This window comes from Ascaphus truei, chromosome 3 (assembly GCF_040206685.1).
Source record: "Ascaphus truei isolate aAscTru1 chromosome 3, aAscTru1.hap1, whole genome shotgun sequence".
NCBI classification, from domain to species: Eukaryota; Metazoa; Chordata; class Amphibia; order Anura; family Ascaphidae; genus Ascaphus; species Ascaphus truei.
The window spans coordinates 167,502,502-167,517,038 of NC_134485.1; the positions used below are offsets into that span (position 1 = coordinate 167,502,502).

General features: G+C 40.5%; 1 protein-coding gene across 6 annotated transcripts in view; it reads left to right on the plus strand.

Moving 5' to 3' along the window:
• The window catches only part of LOC142489263 (amine oxidase [flavin-containing] B-like), a 221,312-nt gene extending 208,361 nt beyond the window's left edge, over nucleotides 1-12,951 (plus strand). For all 6 annotated transcript variants that reach the window (XM_075589730.1, XM_075589723.1, XM_075589724.1 and 3 more), the window contains one exon: nucleotides 12,672-12,951. In XM_075589730.1, coding sequence (XP_075445845.1) covers nucleotides 12,672-12,827 — 156 coding nt within the window. In that variant the 3' untranslated portion in view covers nucleotides 12,828-12,951. The remainder of the gene's footprint in view (nucleotides 1-12,671) is intronic.
• The last annotated feature ends 1,586 nt before the right edge of the window (nucleotides 12,952-14,537 follow it).

Sequence of the window (14,537 nt, forward strand, 5' to 3'; positions counted from 1 at the left end):
CTGTTTAAAAAGGGGATCTACTGTAAATGGTACATTAGAAGTCTCTGGTAATATTTATCCATAGGCATATAGTATCTATACATGACTATTACTCAAAAATAAATCACAGTTGATAAATAAGAAAAAACAATTATTTACAATAATAAAAAGGATATATAGAACTACCGGAATAGTTTTAGTATTTCATTTTTTGCGAATTGAAATCTCTGAAAACAATAAATAAAGAATACACTGTTCACAGTAGTAACAACTTACAAGCATAAGTCCAATATTACTGACCTGAAGAGTATTCTAATCGATATCCACCAAGGTAATATAACATTGCTGACTGCAAGACAGGATACAGACCCGCAGGGCAGAGGTAGGGAGTAGTACACCGACCTTGACCTGGGATCCTGCCTGAGATGCAGGGGTAGTCAGGTACGGTTCTGGGGTCGAGGCAGGTGGCAGGCAAAGGGTAGTCAGGTCCGATTCTGAGGTTGCGCCAGGCAAAGAGTAGTCAGGTCATTTCCGATGTTGAGGCAGGCAGCAGGCAAGGAGCAGTCAGATTCAGTTCCAAGGTCAAGGTAGGCAGCAGGCAAAACAAACAAAATTTGCCAGGAAGCAAGATGTACATGGTAGCTTCAGACAAGATGACATAATTTCCTGTCAGCAGTCATCCAGGATGTTTCAGACAGATCCCTTATAGGTAAAAAAAGAAGCAGATAGCATCCCATAACTGAAAAAATGTGTATCTTCATTCAAGAAAGCACTTTAAATGTTGTTGTTCATTCAAACTTAAACCATCACTGGTACACAATTGGTGTATCCAAAATGCAATTTTCCTAAGGAGTGCAGTATCCCTCTCTAAAACTCCTTGCCATAAACTTGTTTATGTTCAACATGTTCAATAGAGAAAGGCTTGATATAGATTTTGCAGACCTTTGTAACAACAGCTGCTCCACGGCTCCAATTTCTTTTTGCCTATGAATAAATATTACCAGGGATTTGTAATATACTATTTAGTTCCCTTTTTCAAACATAACTTTTTACTTAATAAATACTGTATATATATTGAAGTTAGTCCTATATTGGGCGTATAGTGTTTAATGGTTATTGGCGGTTTATATTTTTTCTATTTAATCTTCTCTTTCTTTTTACACTGTGGTGTTCTTTTACTCTGTCCTCTTGTTTATCACCTTGGAAATGTGGTATGCTCGTTTTTAGCACACAGCCTTGGTGATCACAACTACTCTACCAGGGAACTCCTGATCAGTATCCCTGCATGTAGTGTCGTCAGCATTCTGGCATCGACGTGGGGCGGAGTATCCTTTGCAAATGCTGCAGACAGGCATGAGGGTTTAAGGTAATCGGTAAGGTGGTATCAATGGGAAGGTTTATTAGATATTGTACAGTATTAAGCCCTCACCTTGATAAAGGCTACATTATGTAGCCGAAATGTTGGCTCTTTTGGCTCATTGAACTCTTCCCTTTCATGTCCATTGTGCCTTGCTTCATCTTCTATTGAGTATTACTAGTTTTGAGGTATTTCTGGATAGCCTTTCAGCAGCACTGAGCGCCTGCATTTACATTCTCTTGCTGCATCATTATAGCCGAGTGCCTGGATTACCTTTATTTAAAGGCAGCATGTAAACAAATTTAGATTACTAAATGTAATTCTGCTAATTACTGTACCTAAACATCAATATGCTATGTGTATAGACGATCCCTTAATCTGTGCAAATTAGTCTTGATACATGTTCTAAAACAAATTAGTATATTATCAACATCAGATTTTGTTACATATTTCCTGATAGTAGTAGTAGTTTTGTCTGCTAAGAAATATCCTATTTATAATGACTCAGTCTGAATAATTTATCAAGGACAATCACTGGCAAAACATGAGCTGTACTAGAGCAGAAAAATAGAACATGCAATAGCACTAATATTTGATTTAAACAATGCCATAATGATTGTTTATAACACCGGTGTTGTTGGTTTCACATGTATGGCTCAAGGTTAACAGCTGGGAGATTTTTTAATCTGAATACATACTGTACTACAGCTCCGGCCGCCTTTATCCTAATGCGGCCGTATCGGCGCAACTCTGATAACCGCGGGCAGATGCAGTATTTTTTTTTCGGAATATGTTTTGGTATTTTAGCGCTCGTAATATTAGCATTTTATTAGCGCTGTCTGCAATACTGCAATACCGTCTAAAAACTCAGGGGGGCATTCGCGAGCTGTTGTCTTCAAAGTCTAATACTTCAGCAGTTCAACCTACGTCAGTACACAGTCTGCGTGTGCGCGCGCAGTAATTGTAAATTTGCAAATGTCTCATTTGAACATTGTTGAAACGCATAGGCGTGTACTGTAACAGTATCACATTTTGGCATATACAGCACTCTTCCCTCGCTCGCCCCCACATACACACAGGCTAATTTACTGCACTGCAGTATTTCAACTTCTTATCTTATCTACAGTACAGTACACCTCTCCCACACCATTCCTTTGAATGTGTGCCTTTCTGGTTTCAATCACATTCCTGCTTGCTAGCTGATGATTACTGCGCATGCGTCTATAACTTCACCACTGCTTGCTTGCGAAGTTCAAGAGGGAGTGACCAAAAAAGAAAAAAAATTCTCGTCATTTTTATTTTCTCCACAAGCCTGCCTAAACCATCTTGATATTATGATATTTAATCTGTGCTGTAGATTTTAACTGCGACACTGTGCGTTTGACTGCACATGGTTGATTTGTGTGCTTTTTATGTATTTGGGGGTGGGGGGATCAAATTATTATGATGACCTGCCTGCCTGTTGAAAATATGTCATGTCTTTGAACTACAATACAGCTAATCCTTCATGCAGCTTTAGCCCCCTCCCCCCCGCAGACACACACAGGGCTCGCTCAAGGATTACAACCTCTTATCGACACCTCTCCAGAACCATTCCGTTTCTAAAGCTTGTCATTGTGCTTTTCAACCTCTCTCAACCATTCGGTAATGTTCCTATTTTTGGCTTTCCCTTATGTTAATCTGATTATGCAACCAATTATTGAAAAGGTAACCAATTATTAAAACTGTATGTCTTCTTGAAGAATCCCCCCACACACATTCACAGTGAATTTAAAGTTCAAAGAAATAAAATCTTAATGTAATTAAATATGTATTTTATTTTATCAGGAAATAAAAATACAAATAATCATTGAGAAAGGGGGGGATGAGAATTGAGGGCCGGTGGATAATCATGAATAATGCACATTGATAATAATAAAAACAGTAATACAAATTTTCCGTCTTTATCTTCTTCCTCATTCTGTGTAGTTCATTGAGAGAGGGGAGTTTTGTGTAAATCATGACTGCAGTTTAGATACACTTAACTGTACACACAGTTCACAAGCTTTACACATGATACCCCCTCTCTCCCCCGGTCCATCCTTTTTTTCTGAAAAGACAATAAAAGAAAAAATTAGTGCAGTTATGTGCATACTGTATTATGGCATTGTGTACTGTATAGCTACTCCATATTGGACTACAATATGCAGATACTGTAGTACTGTCAAGCTAGTCTATACTGGAACTACTGTATACTGTAACTACTGTTAAATACTTTGTAACATGGTGGCTAGTGCTGCTCTCTCAGGAAAGAAAAATCTGTGCCATACTGACCTGTATCATACTGTACTTACAGTACCATACTACAGTACAGTACTATACCTTACTTCCTTCCGGATGCTTGCCCATTACGCGCGATCACAATGGGCAACACAGTCGCAATATGGTCAATATATTTATTGCATCGTTCCACGGTGAGTACATCGTTCCAAAAACTCATTATGCCTTGCACTAACATCCATTTTGGAGGGTTTCACGACTTTTCGGATATGGTCCTTCAGCTGATGCCAGACCATTTCGATAGGATTGAAGTCTGGCGATCTGTCATTGGAGGGGAAAAAAAGGACAATTAGTTAAAGAGATACAGTACACAGTAAAAACAGTGGGAAAAAATGAGACACGGTTACCGCACTTACTCCGCTGGCATCTTCACCCAGTTGATACCGCGCTCAAGAATATGCGCTGTGGACACGGTGTGCTTCGGATCGTTGTCCTGGTAGAAACGGTGACCATCTAGGAACTGACGTGTGATGTATTCAACAATCTCAGGCACAATTTGATTTAAACAATGCCATAATGATTGTTTATAACACCGGTGTTGTTGGTTTCACATGTATGGCTCAAGGTTAACAGCTGGGAGATTTTTTAATCTGAATACATACTGTACTACAGCTCCGGCCGCCTTTATCCTAATGCGGCCGTATCGGCGCAACTCTGATAACCGCGGGCAGATGCAGTATTTTTTTTTTCGGAATATGTTTTGGTATTTTAGCGCTCGTAATATTAGCATTTTATTAGCGCTGTCTGCAATACTGCAATACCGTCTAAAAACTCAGGGGGGCATTCGCGAGCTGTTGTCTTCAAAGTCTAATACTTCAGCAGTTCAACCTACGTCAGTACACAGTCTGCGTGTGCGCGCGCAGTAATTGTAAATTTGCAAATGTCTCATTTGAACATTGTTGAAACGCATAGGCGTGTACTGTAACAGTATCACATTTTGGCATATACAGCACTCTCCCCTCGCTCGCCCCCACATACACACAGGCTAATTTACTGCACTGCAGTATTTCAACTTCTTATCTTATCTACAGTACAGTACACCTCTCCCACACCATTCCTTTGAATGTGTGCCTTTCTGGTTTCAATCACATTCCTGCTTGCTAGCTGATGATTACTGCGCATGCGTCTATAACTTCACCACTGCTTGCTTGCGAAGTTCAAGAGGGAGTGACCAAAAAAGAAAAAAAATTCTCGTCATTTTTATTTTCTCCACAAGCCTGCCTAAACCATCTTGATATTACGATATTTAATCTGTGCTGTAGATTTTAACTGCGACACTGTGCGTTTGACTGCACATGGTTGATTTGTGTGCTTTTTATGTATTTGGGGGTGGGGGGATCAAATTATTATGATGACCTGCCTGCCTGTTGAAAATATGTCATGTCTTTGAACTACAATACAGCTAATCCTTCATGCAGCTTTAGCCCCCTCCCCCCCGCAGACACACACAGGGCTCGCTCAAGGATTACAACCTCTTATCGACACCTCTCCAGAACCATTCCGTTTCTAAAGCTTGTCATTGTGCTTTTCAACCTCTCTCAACCATTCGGTAATGTTCCTATTTTTGGCTTTCCCTTATGTTAATCTGATTATGCAACCAATTATTGAAAAGGTAACCAATTATTAAAACTGTATGTCTTCTTGAAGAATCCCCCCACACACATTCACAGTGAATTTAAAGTTCAAAGAAATAAAATCTTAATGTAATTAAATATGTATTTTATTTTATCAGGAAATAAAAATACAAATAATCATTGAGAAAGGGGGGGATGAGAATTGAGGGCCGGTGGATAATCATGAATAATGCACATTGATAATAATAAAAACAGTAATACAAATTTTCCGTCTTTATCTTCTTCCTCATTCTGTGTAGTTCATTGAGAGAGGGGAGTTTTGTGTAAATCATGACTGCAGTTTAGATACACTTAACTGTACACACAGTTCACAAGCTTTACACATGATACCCCCTCTCTCCCCCGGTCCATCCTTTTTTTCTGAAAAGACAATAAAAGAAAAAATTAGTGCAGTTATGTGCATACTGTATTATGGCATTGTGTACTGTATAGCTACTCCATATTGGACTACAATATGCAGATACTGTAGTACTGTCAAGCTAGTCTATACTGGAACTACTGTATACTGTAACTACTGTTAAATACTTTGTAACATGGTGGCTAGTGCTGCTCTCTCAGGAAAGAAAAATCTGTGCCATACTGACCTGTATCATACTGTACTTACAGTACCATACTACAGTACAGTACTATACCTTACTTCCTTCCTGATGCTTGCCCATTACGCGCGATCACAATGGGCAACACAGTCGCAATATGGTCAATATATTTATTGCATCGTTCCACGGTGAGTACATCGTTCCAAAAACTCATTATGCCTTGCACTAACATCCATTTTGGAGGGTTTCACGACTTTTCGGATATGGTCCTTCAGCTGATGCCAGACCATTTCGATAGGATTGAAGTCTGGCGATCTGTCATTGGAGGGGAAAAAAAGGACAATTAGTTAAAGAGATACAGTACACAGTAAAAACAGTGGGAAAAAATGAGACACGGTTACCGCACTTACTCCGCTGGCATCTTCACCCAGTTGATACCGCGCTCAAGAATATGCGCTGTGGACACGGTGTGCTTCGGATCGTTGTCCTGGTAGAAACGGTGACCATCTAGGAACTGACGTGTGATGTATTCAACAATCTCAGGCACAATTTGCTCTTGGAAAAAAGCTTTATTCATGATTCCTATAACAAGAAAAGAAAAGTGCTCAAAAAACTGCACACTAGTACAGTACAGTGCATAAGGCAAAAGCGTGTGACTTATTTTACCTTCAAAGATGACAATGCATCCTGGTCCACGCCTAAAGATGCCACCCCACACATGCATCTTCACTGGGTGTTTTGGACGCGGCTTCATAGATATGCGACCTTTTTTGTGGAATGCAAAGGTGGCAAATCTCTCCAGCGATACAGTAGACTCGTCAGTGAAGATGCAATCCTGGAAAGTTTCTCCACTGTCGATCCATGCCTGGGCCTGGACCACTGTCTTGATCTTGTTAAAGTCCCTTATCATAGGGTACGCTCTGTAATGACAAGGAATAATTTTATAGGTATAGTACAGTTTCTTAAACAACACTTTAACCTCCTGTACTGTCCAGTATTAACCTCACACGTCCATATTTATATCCAATTCTGCGTCTCATCTTCTTTATGCTGGTCTCGGATACAGTGAGATTGTGATTTTGCATCAGAGTGTATTTGACCCTTAAGGCACTCTTCTCATCATTCTCTTCACTTGTTTTGTCGACCAGAAGAGCTGTCTCCCTACAGTGTACAGAAAAACAACAATACGGTAAGTTACAGTGCAGTAGGCCACAAGTACAGCACATCATTTACAGTAAACAATTATAGATGCAGCAATATAAACAATAATAGATAGATATACTATATTATATAGTAATAGAAATAAACAGAAATAACCATAATGTTAGATAGATCAATACTATATAGTTATATTAAAATGCAGCAATATAAACAATAATAGATATACTGTATTATATACTGTAGTTATATAAATATACCTAAATAACTATAAAATTAGATAGATCTATACTATATAGTTCTATTAATATGCAGCAATATAAACAATAATAGATATACTGTATTATATAGTTATATAAATATACTTACGCGTTTGTTACCATTGGTGTCCTCGTGCGTTGTTTGGTTTTACCGTGTGCATGATAGCACACGGTGGTTGATGGCAGAACGAGGCCAGAAGCAGCTAACCAGCGTTGGATATCTGCAATTCGTTGTCCGCTCGTGTACATCTCCTTAATTCTCATGCTGAGATCCTTTGAAATCTTTTTAACAGGCATTGCTGCGAGTAGAAAGAAATACAAACACAAGAATGTATATTTGATGTTTAGTCGATGTGTATTCAATGTGCAGTGAATCCACAAAATGGATGGTGTATTTATACGTTAATGACTCACATTAGAGTATGCCCACTTTCAACACCTGTACCTTGTCGCCATGCATAAAAGGTTACACACTTTGCATAGCCCACCACTCGATGATCTGTATCTGAACTTGCCCTTGTCCAGATACTGCATTGTGCCATCTGCTTCCATGGATCAACCCCGATTCTACGGACGCAGGAAGCTACTCGCCTCTGCCGTGCCTATCACACAGAAAAAGCAAAAGGCGGCAGCCGTTTCTAAGCCAAGGCCAAAGCGACAGGCTAAGGCTAATAAAGAAAACCTTCTGCTGACCCGAAAGGCTAAGGGTTTTAATACACGTAAGCCTTATTATGTCAAGAAGAAATTCGGTGATGTACACTCAAGGCAAAACAAATGGCAGACAACCCATCGAACCCACAGGCCACTTCCTCGATTACGTTTCGACGTCTCTGTCGCTGCTCTCCCGGAAATCTACAGCCCATCTTCTCCACTACTCGTCCACGACGCTGACGCTGCTCTCCCGGAAACCCACAGCCCATCTTCTCCACTACTCTTCGACGACGCTGCCGCTGGTCTCCCAGAAATCCACGGGTCACTTTCTCCATTACGCTTAGATGACTCTGCCGCTTCTCGCCCGGAAATCCACAGGTCACTTTCTCTATCCCTCTTCGACGACACTGCCGTTTCTCTCCCGGAAATCCACAGATCACCTCCTCCATCCTTCTTCGACGACGCTGCCGCTTCTCTCCAGGGAACCCCCATCTCATCCTCCGTAGCACCCACCTAGATATCCACAGCACCCCAAACACAAGAACCAGCTCATTAGACCGCATGCTGAATCGGTTAAGTGTCGATATCCCCGGGAACTCTACTATGCTGGTAAAGATAGATATGCTTTTAGAGACCATGCTAAATATGGATCAACGGATGGAGAAGATGGATCAACGGATGGAGAAAATGGATCAACGGATGGAGAAAATGGATCAACGGATGGAGAAGATAGAGACTGACATAGTGGGGATACATAATTTGATCGGTGTTCATGCCCCTGTATCCCCGACACCGGAGCAGGAGGGTGGCATGGATGTGATGAATGGGACCTTCGACCACCTTCCAACACCAAGCGCACCACCTCCACCAGAAGAATTTGTGTACATGTATGCCATTGACGAGGAGGATAGAATGACAACCCCGTCAAGACCATGCCAGGAGACAACACGGCGACCAAGACAGGAGGAAAGCTTCCTTCCAGACAACCTACCCTCGCCCGCCACCACAAGCACAACCGCTCCCAGAAGCACCCCCGCTCCCAGAATCCAACCTACATACGCTTGCATCGATACGGTGCCCGACATCATCCTGCGCGAGTATAGGGTGATGAGTGCTGGTTTACCCCAGAAGTATGGCATGTTAATTTTTAAGCACCACGTGTCCTACTTGGTGAAATGCGGGTGGGCCAAAAATGTCAACTACGAAGGGAATCGTGAAAAAAGGGCGCTTCCTGAAAATTTAAGAAGGACTATTGTGGAGGAATTGCGGCGCTATTTTTCAATTTCAGATCCTTTAATGAAAATCGTTCGAGACTCCATTAATGGCATTTTGCATCATAAAGGCATCGGCCCTGGAAGGACAATTTGGAGGGGATCGAATTTGCGTGACTGTTCAACTGTTGTTTATTTTTTGACTTGTTGCTTGTTTTAACTTGTAGTAATAAAGAAATGTTTTTACTTACACAAAACCTGCACAACTCCAGTCCTCGAGGGCCGCAAACAGGCCCGGTTTTCTGGATAAAACCGGGCCTGTTTGCGGTCCTCGAGGACTGGAGTTGTGCAGGCCTGACTTACTGTACTGTACACCATTCTACTGTAAATATTTTGACTTTCTGTACTTTAATAAAGGAGATGTTGCGTGTTTTAAATTTTATTAATAAAGAATTTTTTTTACTAACACCATACTGTTGTGCTGTAAATGTTTTGACGTTCTGTACTTTAATAAAGGAGATGTTGCGTGTTTTAACTTGTATTAATTAAGAAATGTTTTTACTTACTCAAGACCTGCACAATTCCAGTCCTCGTGGGCCGCAAACAGGCCCGGTTTTCAAGGTTATCCTGAAAACCGGGCCTGTTTGCGGCCCTCGAGGACTGGAGTTGTGCAGGCCTGACTTTTCTGTACACCATCCTACTGTAAATGTTTTGACTTTCTGTATATAAATGTTTTCATTAGCAGTAAACCATACACCTGTTAATGTTTTGAATTGCTGTACACTTTAAATGTTTTTAAATTGTATTTGTAAATAAATGTTTTTGTACTTTACCAATAAAAGAAAATGTTGATTTGTTTTAAATTGTTCCACTGTCTCCTTTTATACTGTAACAAAATACAGTGTTTCTAGAACATACTGTACAGTACTGTCCAGGCATACTGTACAGTACTGCTGTATACTGTAGGCATGCTCAGTACTGTACATCACAAGAGTATTAAAACAATACATGCTGTACGGGTATAGAATACACATATGTACTGGAATACATGTAGAATAAATGCATACTTTTTATTTTTCGGGTTTATTATACAGAATATATATATATATATATATATATATATATATATATATATATATATATATATATATATATATAGGTTCCTTACCGAGTAGATCCAGGATCCCAAGATCACGAGGCAAGAAGGAGACAGCACACTCAAAGGTACAAAAAGCAGCGTGTATTCAGTAGAAAAACCGGCACATAAACCCGACGTTTCGGTCCTAGACACAGGACCTTTCTCAAGGGAGTGCACTCCCTTGAGAAAGGTCCTGTGTCTAGGACCGAAACGTCGGGTTTATGTGCCGGTTTTTCTACTGAATACACGCTGCTTTTTGTACCTTTGAGTGTGCTGTCTCCTTCTTGCCTCGTGATCTTGGGATCCTGGATCTACTCGGTAAGGAACCTATCTATACATTACCTGTATGGGACAAGCACCTTTTTACCACATATGTGTGTGCCATCTGTTTATTTTTATATATATATATATATAGAGGTATCAGTACCGTGTTAGCCGAGCTTCAATAATCAAAAAATAAATAGATGATACCGTTCTGTGGCTAACGAAATGCTTTTATTTGTGCGAGCTTTCGAGATACACTGATCTCTTCTTCCGGCGATGTTACAATGAATGAAGCAAGGATAACTTAAAAACAGTGTCTCTTGGAATGTTATCTGTGCTTGTCCTTCCCCCGGTGTGGATGTGTTTTATGGCTAGATGTATATATAACATAATACTGAGTTATGTTATGGCTATATATATATAACATAATACTGAGTTAAGTTATGGTGAGTAAAAAAAGTGACAAAAACCCTCCACAGGAAAGCAAATATGCAAATATAGCTATATTTGCATATATATATATATATATATATATATATATATATATATATATATATATATATATATATAAAAGTATTGTATACGGTCTGAAAAAAACAGCATACTGTTTCAGGTTTTCTATGAAGCTCTCAGTTACAGTATTCTATCCTAATCAATAACAACGGCCACTAAACTGTAGACTCCGGTACGTGGTTTTTTAAATCCGATTCAGCAATGTGCAGGCATTGTTACACAAAGCAATATTATCCATCGAAATCCCTCTATTTACCGTTTTCCGCATGAGATGACAAAGTTTTCTTTTCTGAGGAAAAACAAAAGTACAAGTTTTACTGTAATGGTCAGTCAGTCCCCTAAAGAAGTTCCCACAGTCAGTCCCACCAATAATTTTCTCGGGGGGCATCTCCTGGTCACATGCGCATGCGCCTACTGTAGATGTGATGACACGCATATGCGTTTCAAGAAGGTTCCAATGCCCATGCTCCTAGCTTTCCACCAATTGTGCAGTATCTACTGTAGAAGCTGCTCAGCCAATGATATTGCTTACAGGAGAATCGATTGACTGTGCATTGATATTGATATTTCAAAAACAGAATAAAATACGGCAACATTACTCACCATAGACTTTGCCAATCAGCTGGCGCCGAGCCAGTGCCAGTCCCATATTCTTGATTATAAACGTAGTTGACAGGACCAGCGGATGAGGCTGGAAATCGCTTTGTTACATGCAAGCTTGCTGGAATCTGTTCGCGAAATCTGACCCAGGCTGCAGGTATCCGAGCGGGGACAGACAGCAAGGGTTGTCGGTCACCAGGTTTTCACTGACGGTCGGACCGTTATTGGATGCTGGCGCTGTCACTGGCGCTTTGCTTGCCAGCAACTGATGTTTCCTAGTTGGTTTTAACATGACCTTTCGCCTTTTGAAGTCTCCATGATCAAAGATACGGGAAAAATCTGGTGCTACACATCAATACCCTCCAATAACACCGGGATCAATTTGAAAAAAACACGGATCGATACATAACTTTTTCCTTATTGCACGCTTCCACACATGAGCATCTGGTGAAAATTTGTAAAAGTCATAGTTTTCAATAAAATACTGATAAATTTGACCAACTGTTGCCATCTTATCATCTGTTGCATTAATCGCGGCCCATATTAAATAAGCGTACGTTCTGTCGGGTTTTTGGAACACGGACTGCAGTGGTGCACTCATGTCGGGACTCTCAGGACAATAAAACACCAGACACTGTGCATGTATTTTTTAATATAAGCCTAAATTGATACATTATTGTAACTTCTTCAGTACCAAGGCCAATTTACAATGGACCACTGTGGTATTTTTTTTAAACACCTGCAAGTCGACACATTACTGTAGCGCATGCGCATTACAATTCATGAATATCTGCCACCTGGCGGATACGCGAAGAATTGCAACCAATTAAATCCGAACCATTATCAATAAACACATCAACCGCGGGTGACGCCGGCATGAATGCAACATGAATGCGGTATGAATGCGGCATGAACGTGGTGAAGTGTGGGGAAGAGCATGGCATTCGGAAAAAATCCCCGAAAAAATTCGGAGATGTTGGAGAATAAAAGGGGCCGCGGCTGTATCATTCAATGAAATAATTCTCAGCTAACACATATTTTCTCCATTCAGGATGTTCCAGCACTCCCAATCACCACAACATTTTTGGAGAGAAATCTGCCATCTGCTCAAGGATTACTGAGGCTCATAACCTATTCTACTTTCTTTGCTGCAGTTGCTGCTGTTGGGATTTTTGCATGCAAGAAGGGGTTCATAGCTCGAGTGTGACCAAGTTATAATAATCCTTTATTTCAGTGTCTAATATAATTTTGTTTTTAGATTGGACTCTAAAGTTTCTATTTGAATTGGATTACAAATGTATGCAAAACAAAATAAAAAAACCTGCCTTTAATTGAATTTGTTTTCAATCTTTCTTCCCCAGTTTTGCAGCCAAGAGATGTCTACATAAACCCCCTAGGCTTTGAAGCTCTGAAGTGGCCAATCACAAACTGTCATTGACTTGAATGGCAGTTTTTAGCCAATTGCATTGCAATCAGCCACTTTGTAGTTTATTGATTAAGGGTCTTTATAAGTGAAGTGTTATCTTCGTGGCCTCTGAGTTCCATTTACTTGAAGTAACACTTTCTAATATGATCATTTAGAAAATGTAGAAACATAGCAGTGTTTTAAAGAACCCTCCTAATACTGCCCTTTTAAAATCACTTCACATAGAGCAAAATTATTTTAATCGATTAATTCAGGCTTTATTTTACATACAGTATTTTAAGCTAACGCTTAAGCTACAGTATAACTGTCCTTCAATTTAGCAAGAATAGCTTGACTGTCAAAGTCCAAAATAAACAATATTGATGTTAGACTGCTCTGTAAGTAATTTATCTCAGTACTTTGATTCTGTTGCCAGTATACATTTTAGGCAGGGCCACCGACATGGGGGACCTCCTTCCCTGTGGGTTTTGGTAGCCCGGCCCCCTTTATGCACATTAATTCTCCATTGAGAAACAGAAAGCAGGCAGGTTTGATGGAGTATCCACGAGGACAGCCTGTAATAATAGTATCAATAGGGATGACCATTGGTAGCTGAAACCAGGAGACCGGATACGTGGAGAGATGTAGGCAGAGAGTTTCGGAAGGAGCAGGCAAATGGTGAAGTCAGACGATCCAAGGTCAGGCAGGCTAAACTGAAGAGTTCTCAATCAGGCCAAAGGTCTGACCACGGAGCAAGAAGCAGAGAATAGAACAAGCCGGAATCAATACCAGGATTTCGCCATAGCCAGGAGCAAGTCTGAGAGCTTAATATTTGCAGTGAAACAGAGAAGAAGTAGCAAGCTTGTTGTGAAGCACTGGAGGACAGGACCAGTGTTTTTTTATAGTCTGTGGGAAGTCAGGTGGTGTAGTCAGTATTGTTATTTACCGAGGGCATGTATAGAATGCGCAGTACCACCATGCGGGTCCTTACCCCCACTACTTCCAATATAGCTCAAGACGCCGCTAACCTCTTTATAGATAAAATCAATGCTATTTGACACAACATACAGATTTACCAAGTAGTAATGTACCCACTGGTGCGTGCCAGCAAATGCAATAACTCGTTAGCCCTGCCCCTTTTTCATGCACGGCTAATGCAGATACAATGGTCTGCTCTCGCTGGCGCGTTGTGTGTCATGCTACAACACACCAGCCAGAGCAATAAGATCTGCTATATCTGTAGCACTTGTCCACCCGCATCTAAGCAAAACAGTTCCCACCATGCTCTCAAAGCAATCCTCAGCTGCTTCCAATCAATTTAAGGAGAAAGTCCCCCATCTTTCACCACATCCCCCTTTACAGTCTGCACTCTCGATCATATCCCCCCAAATAGGCATTATTGAAACATGGAGGGATAAAATTCATGACTGGGCATTTCATTTTGAGGGTTATTCCCTTTTTAGGAAGGATCGAGCAAATAGAAGAGGAGGTGGAGTATGCTTATATGTTAAA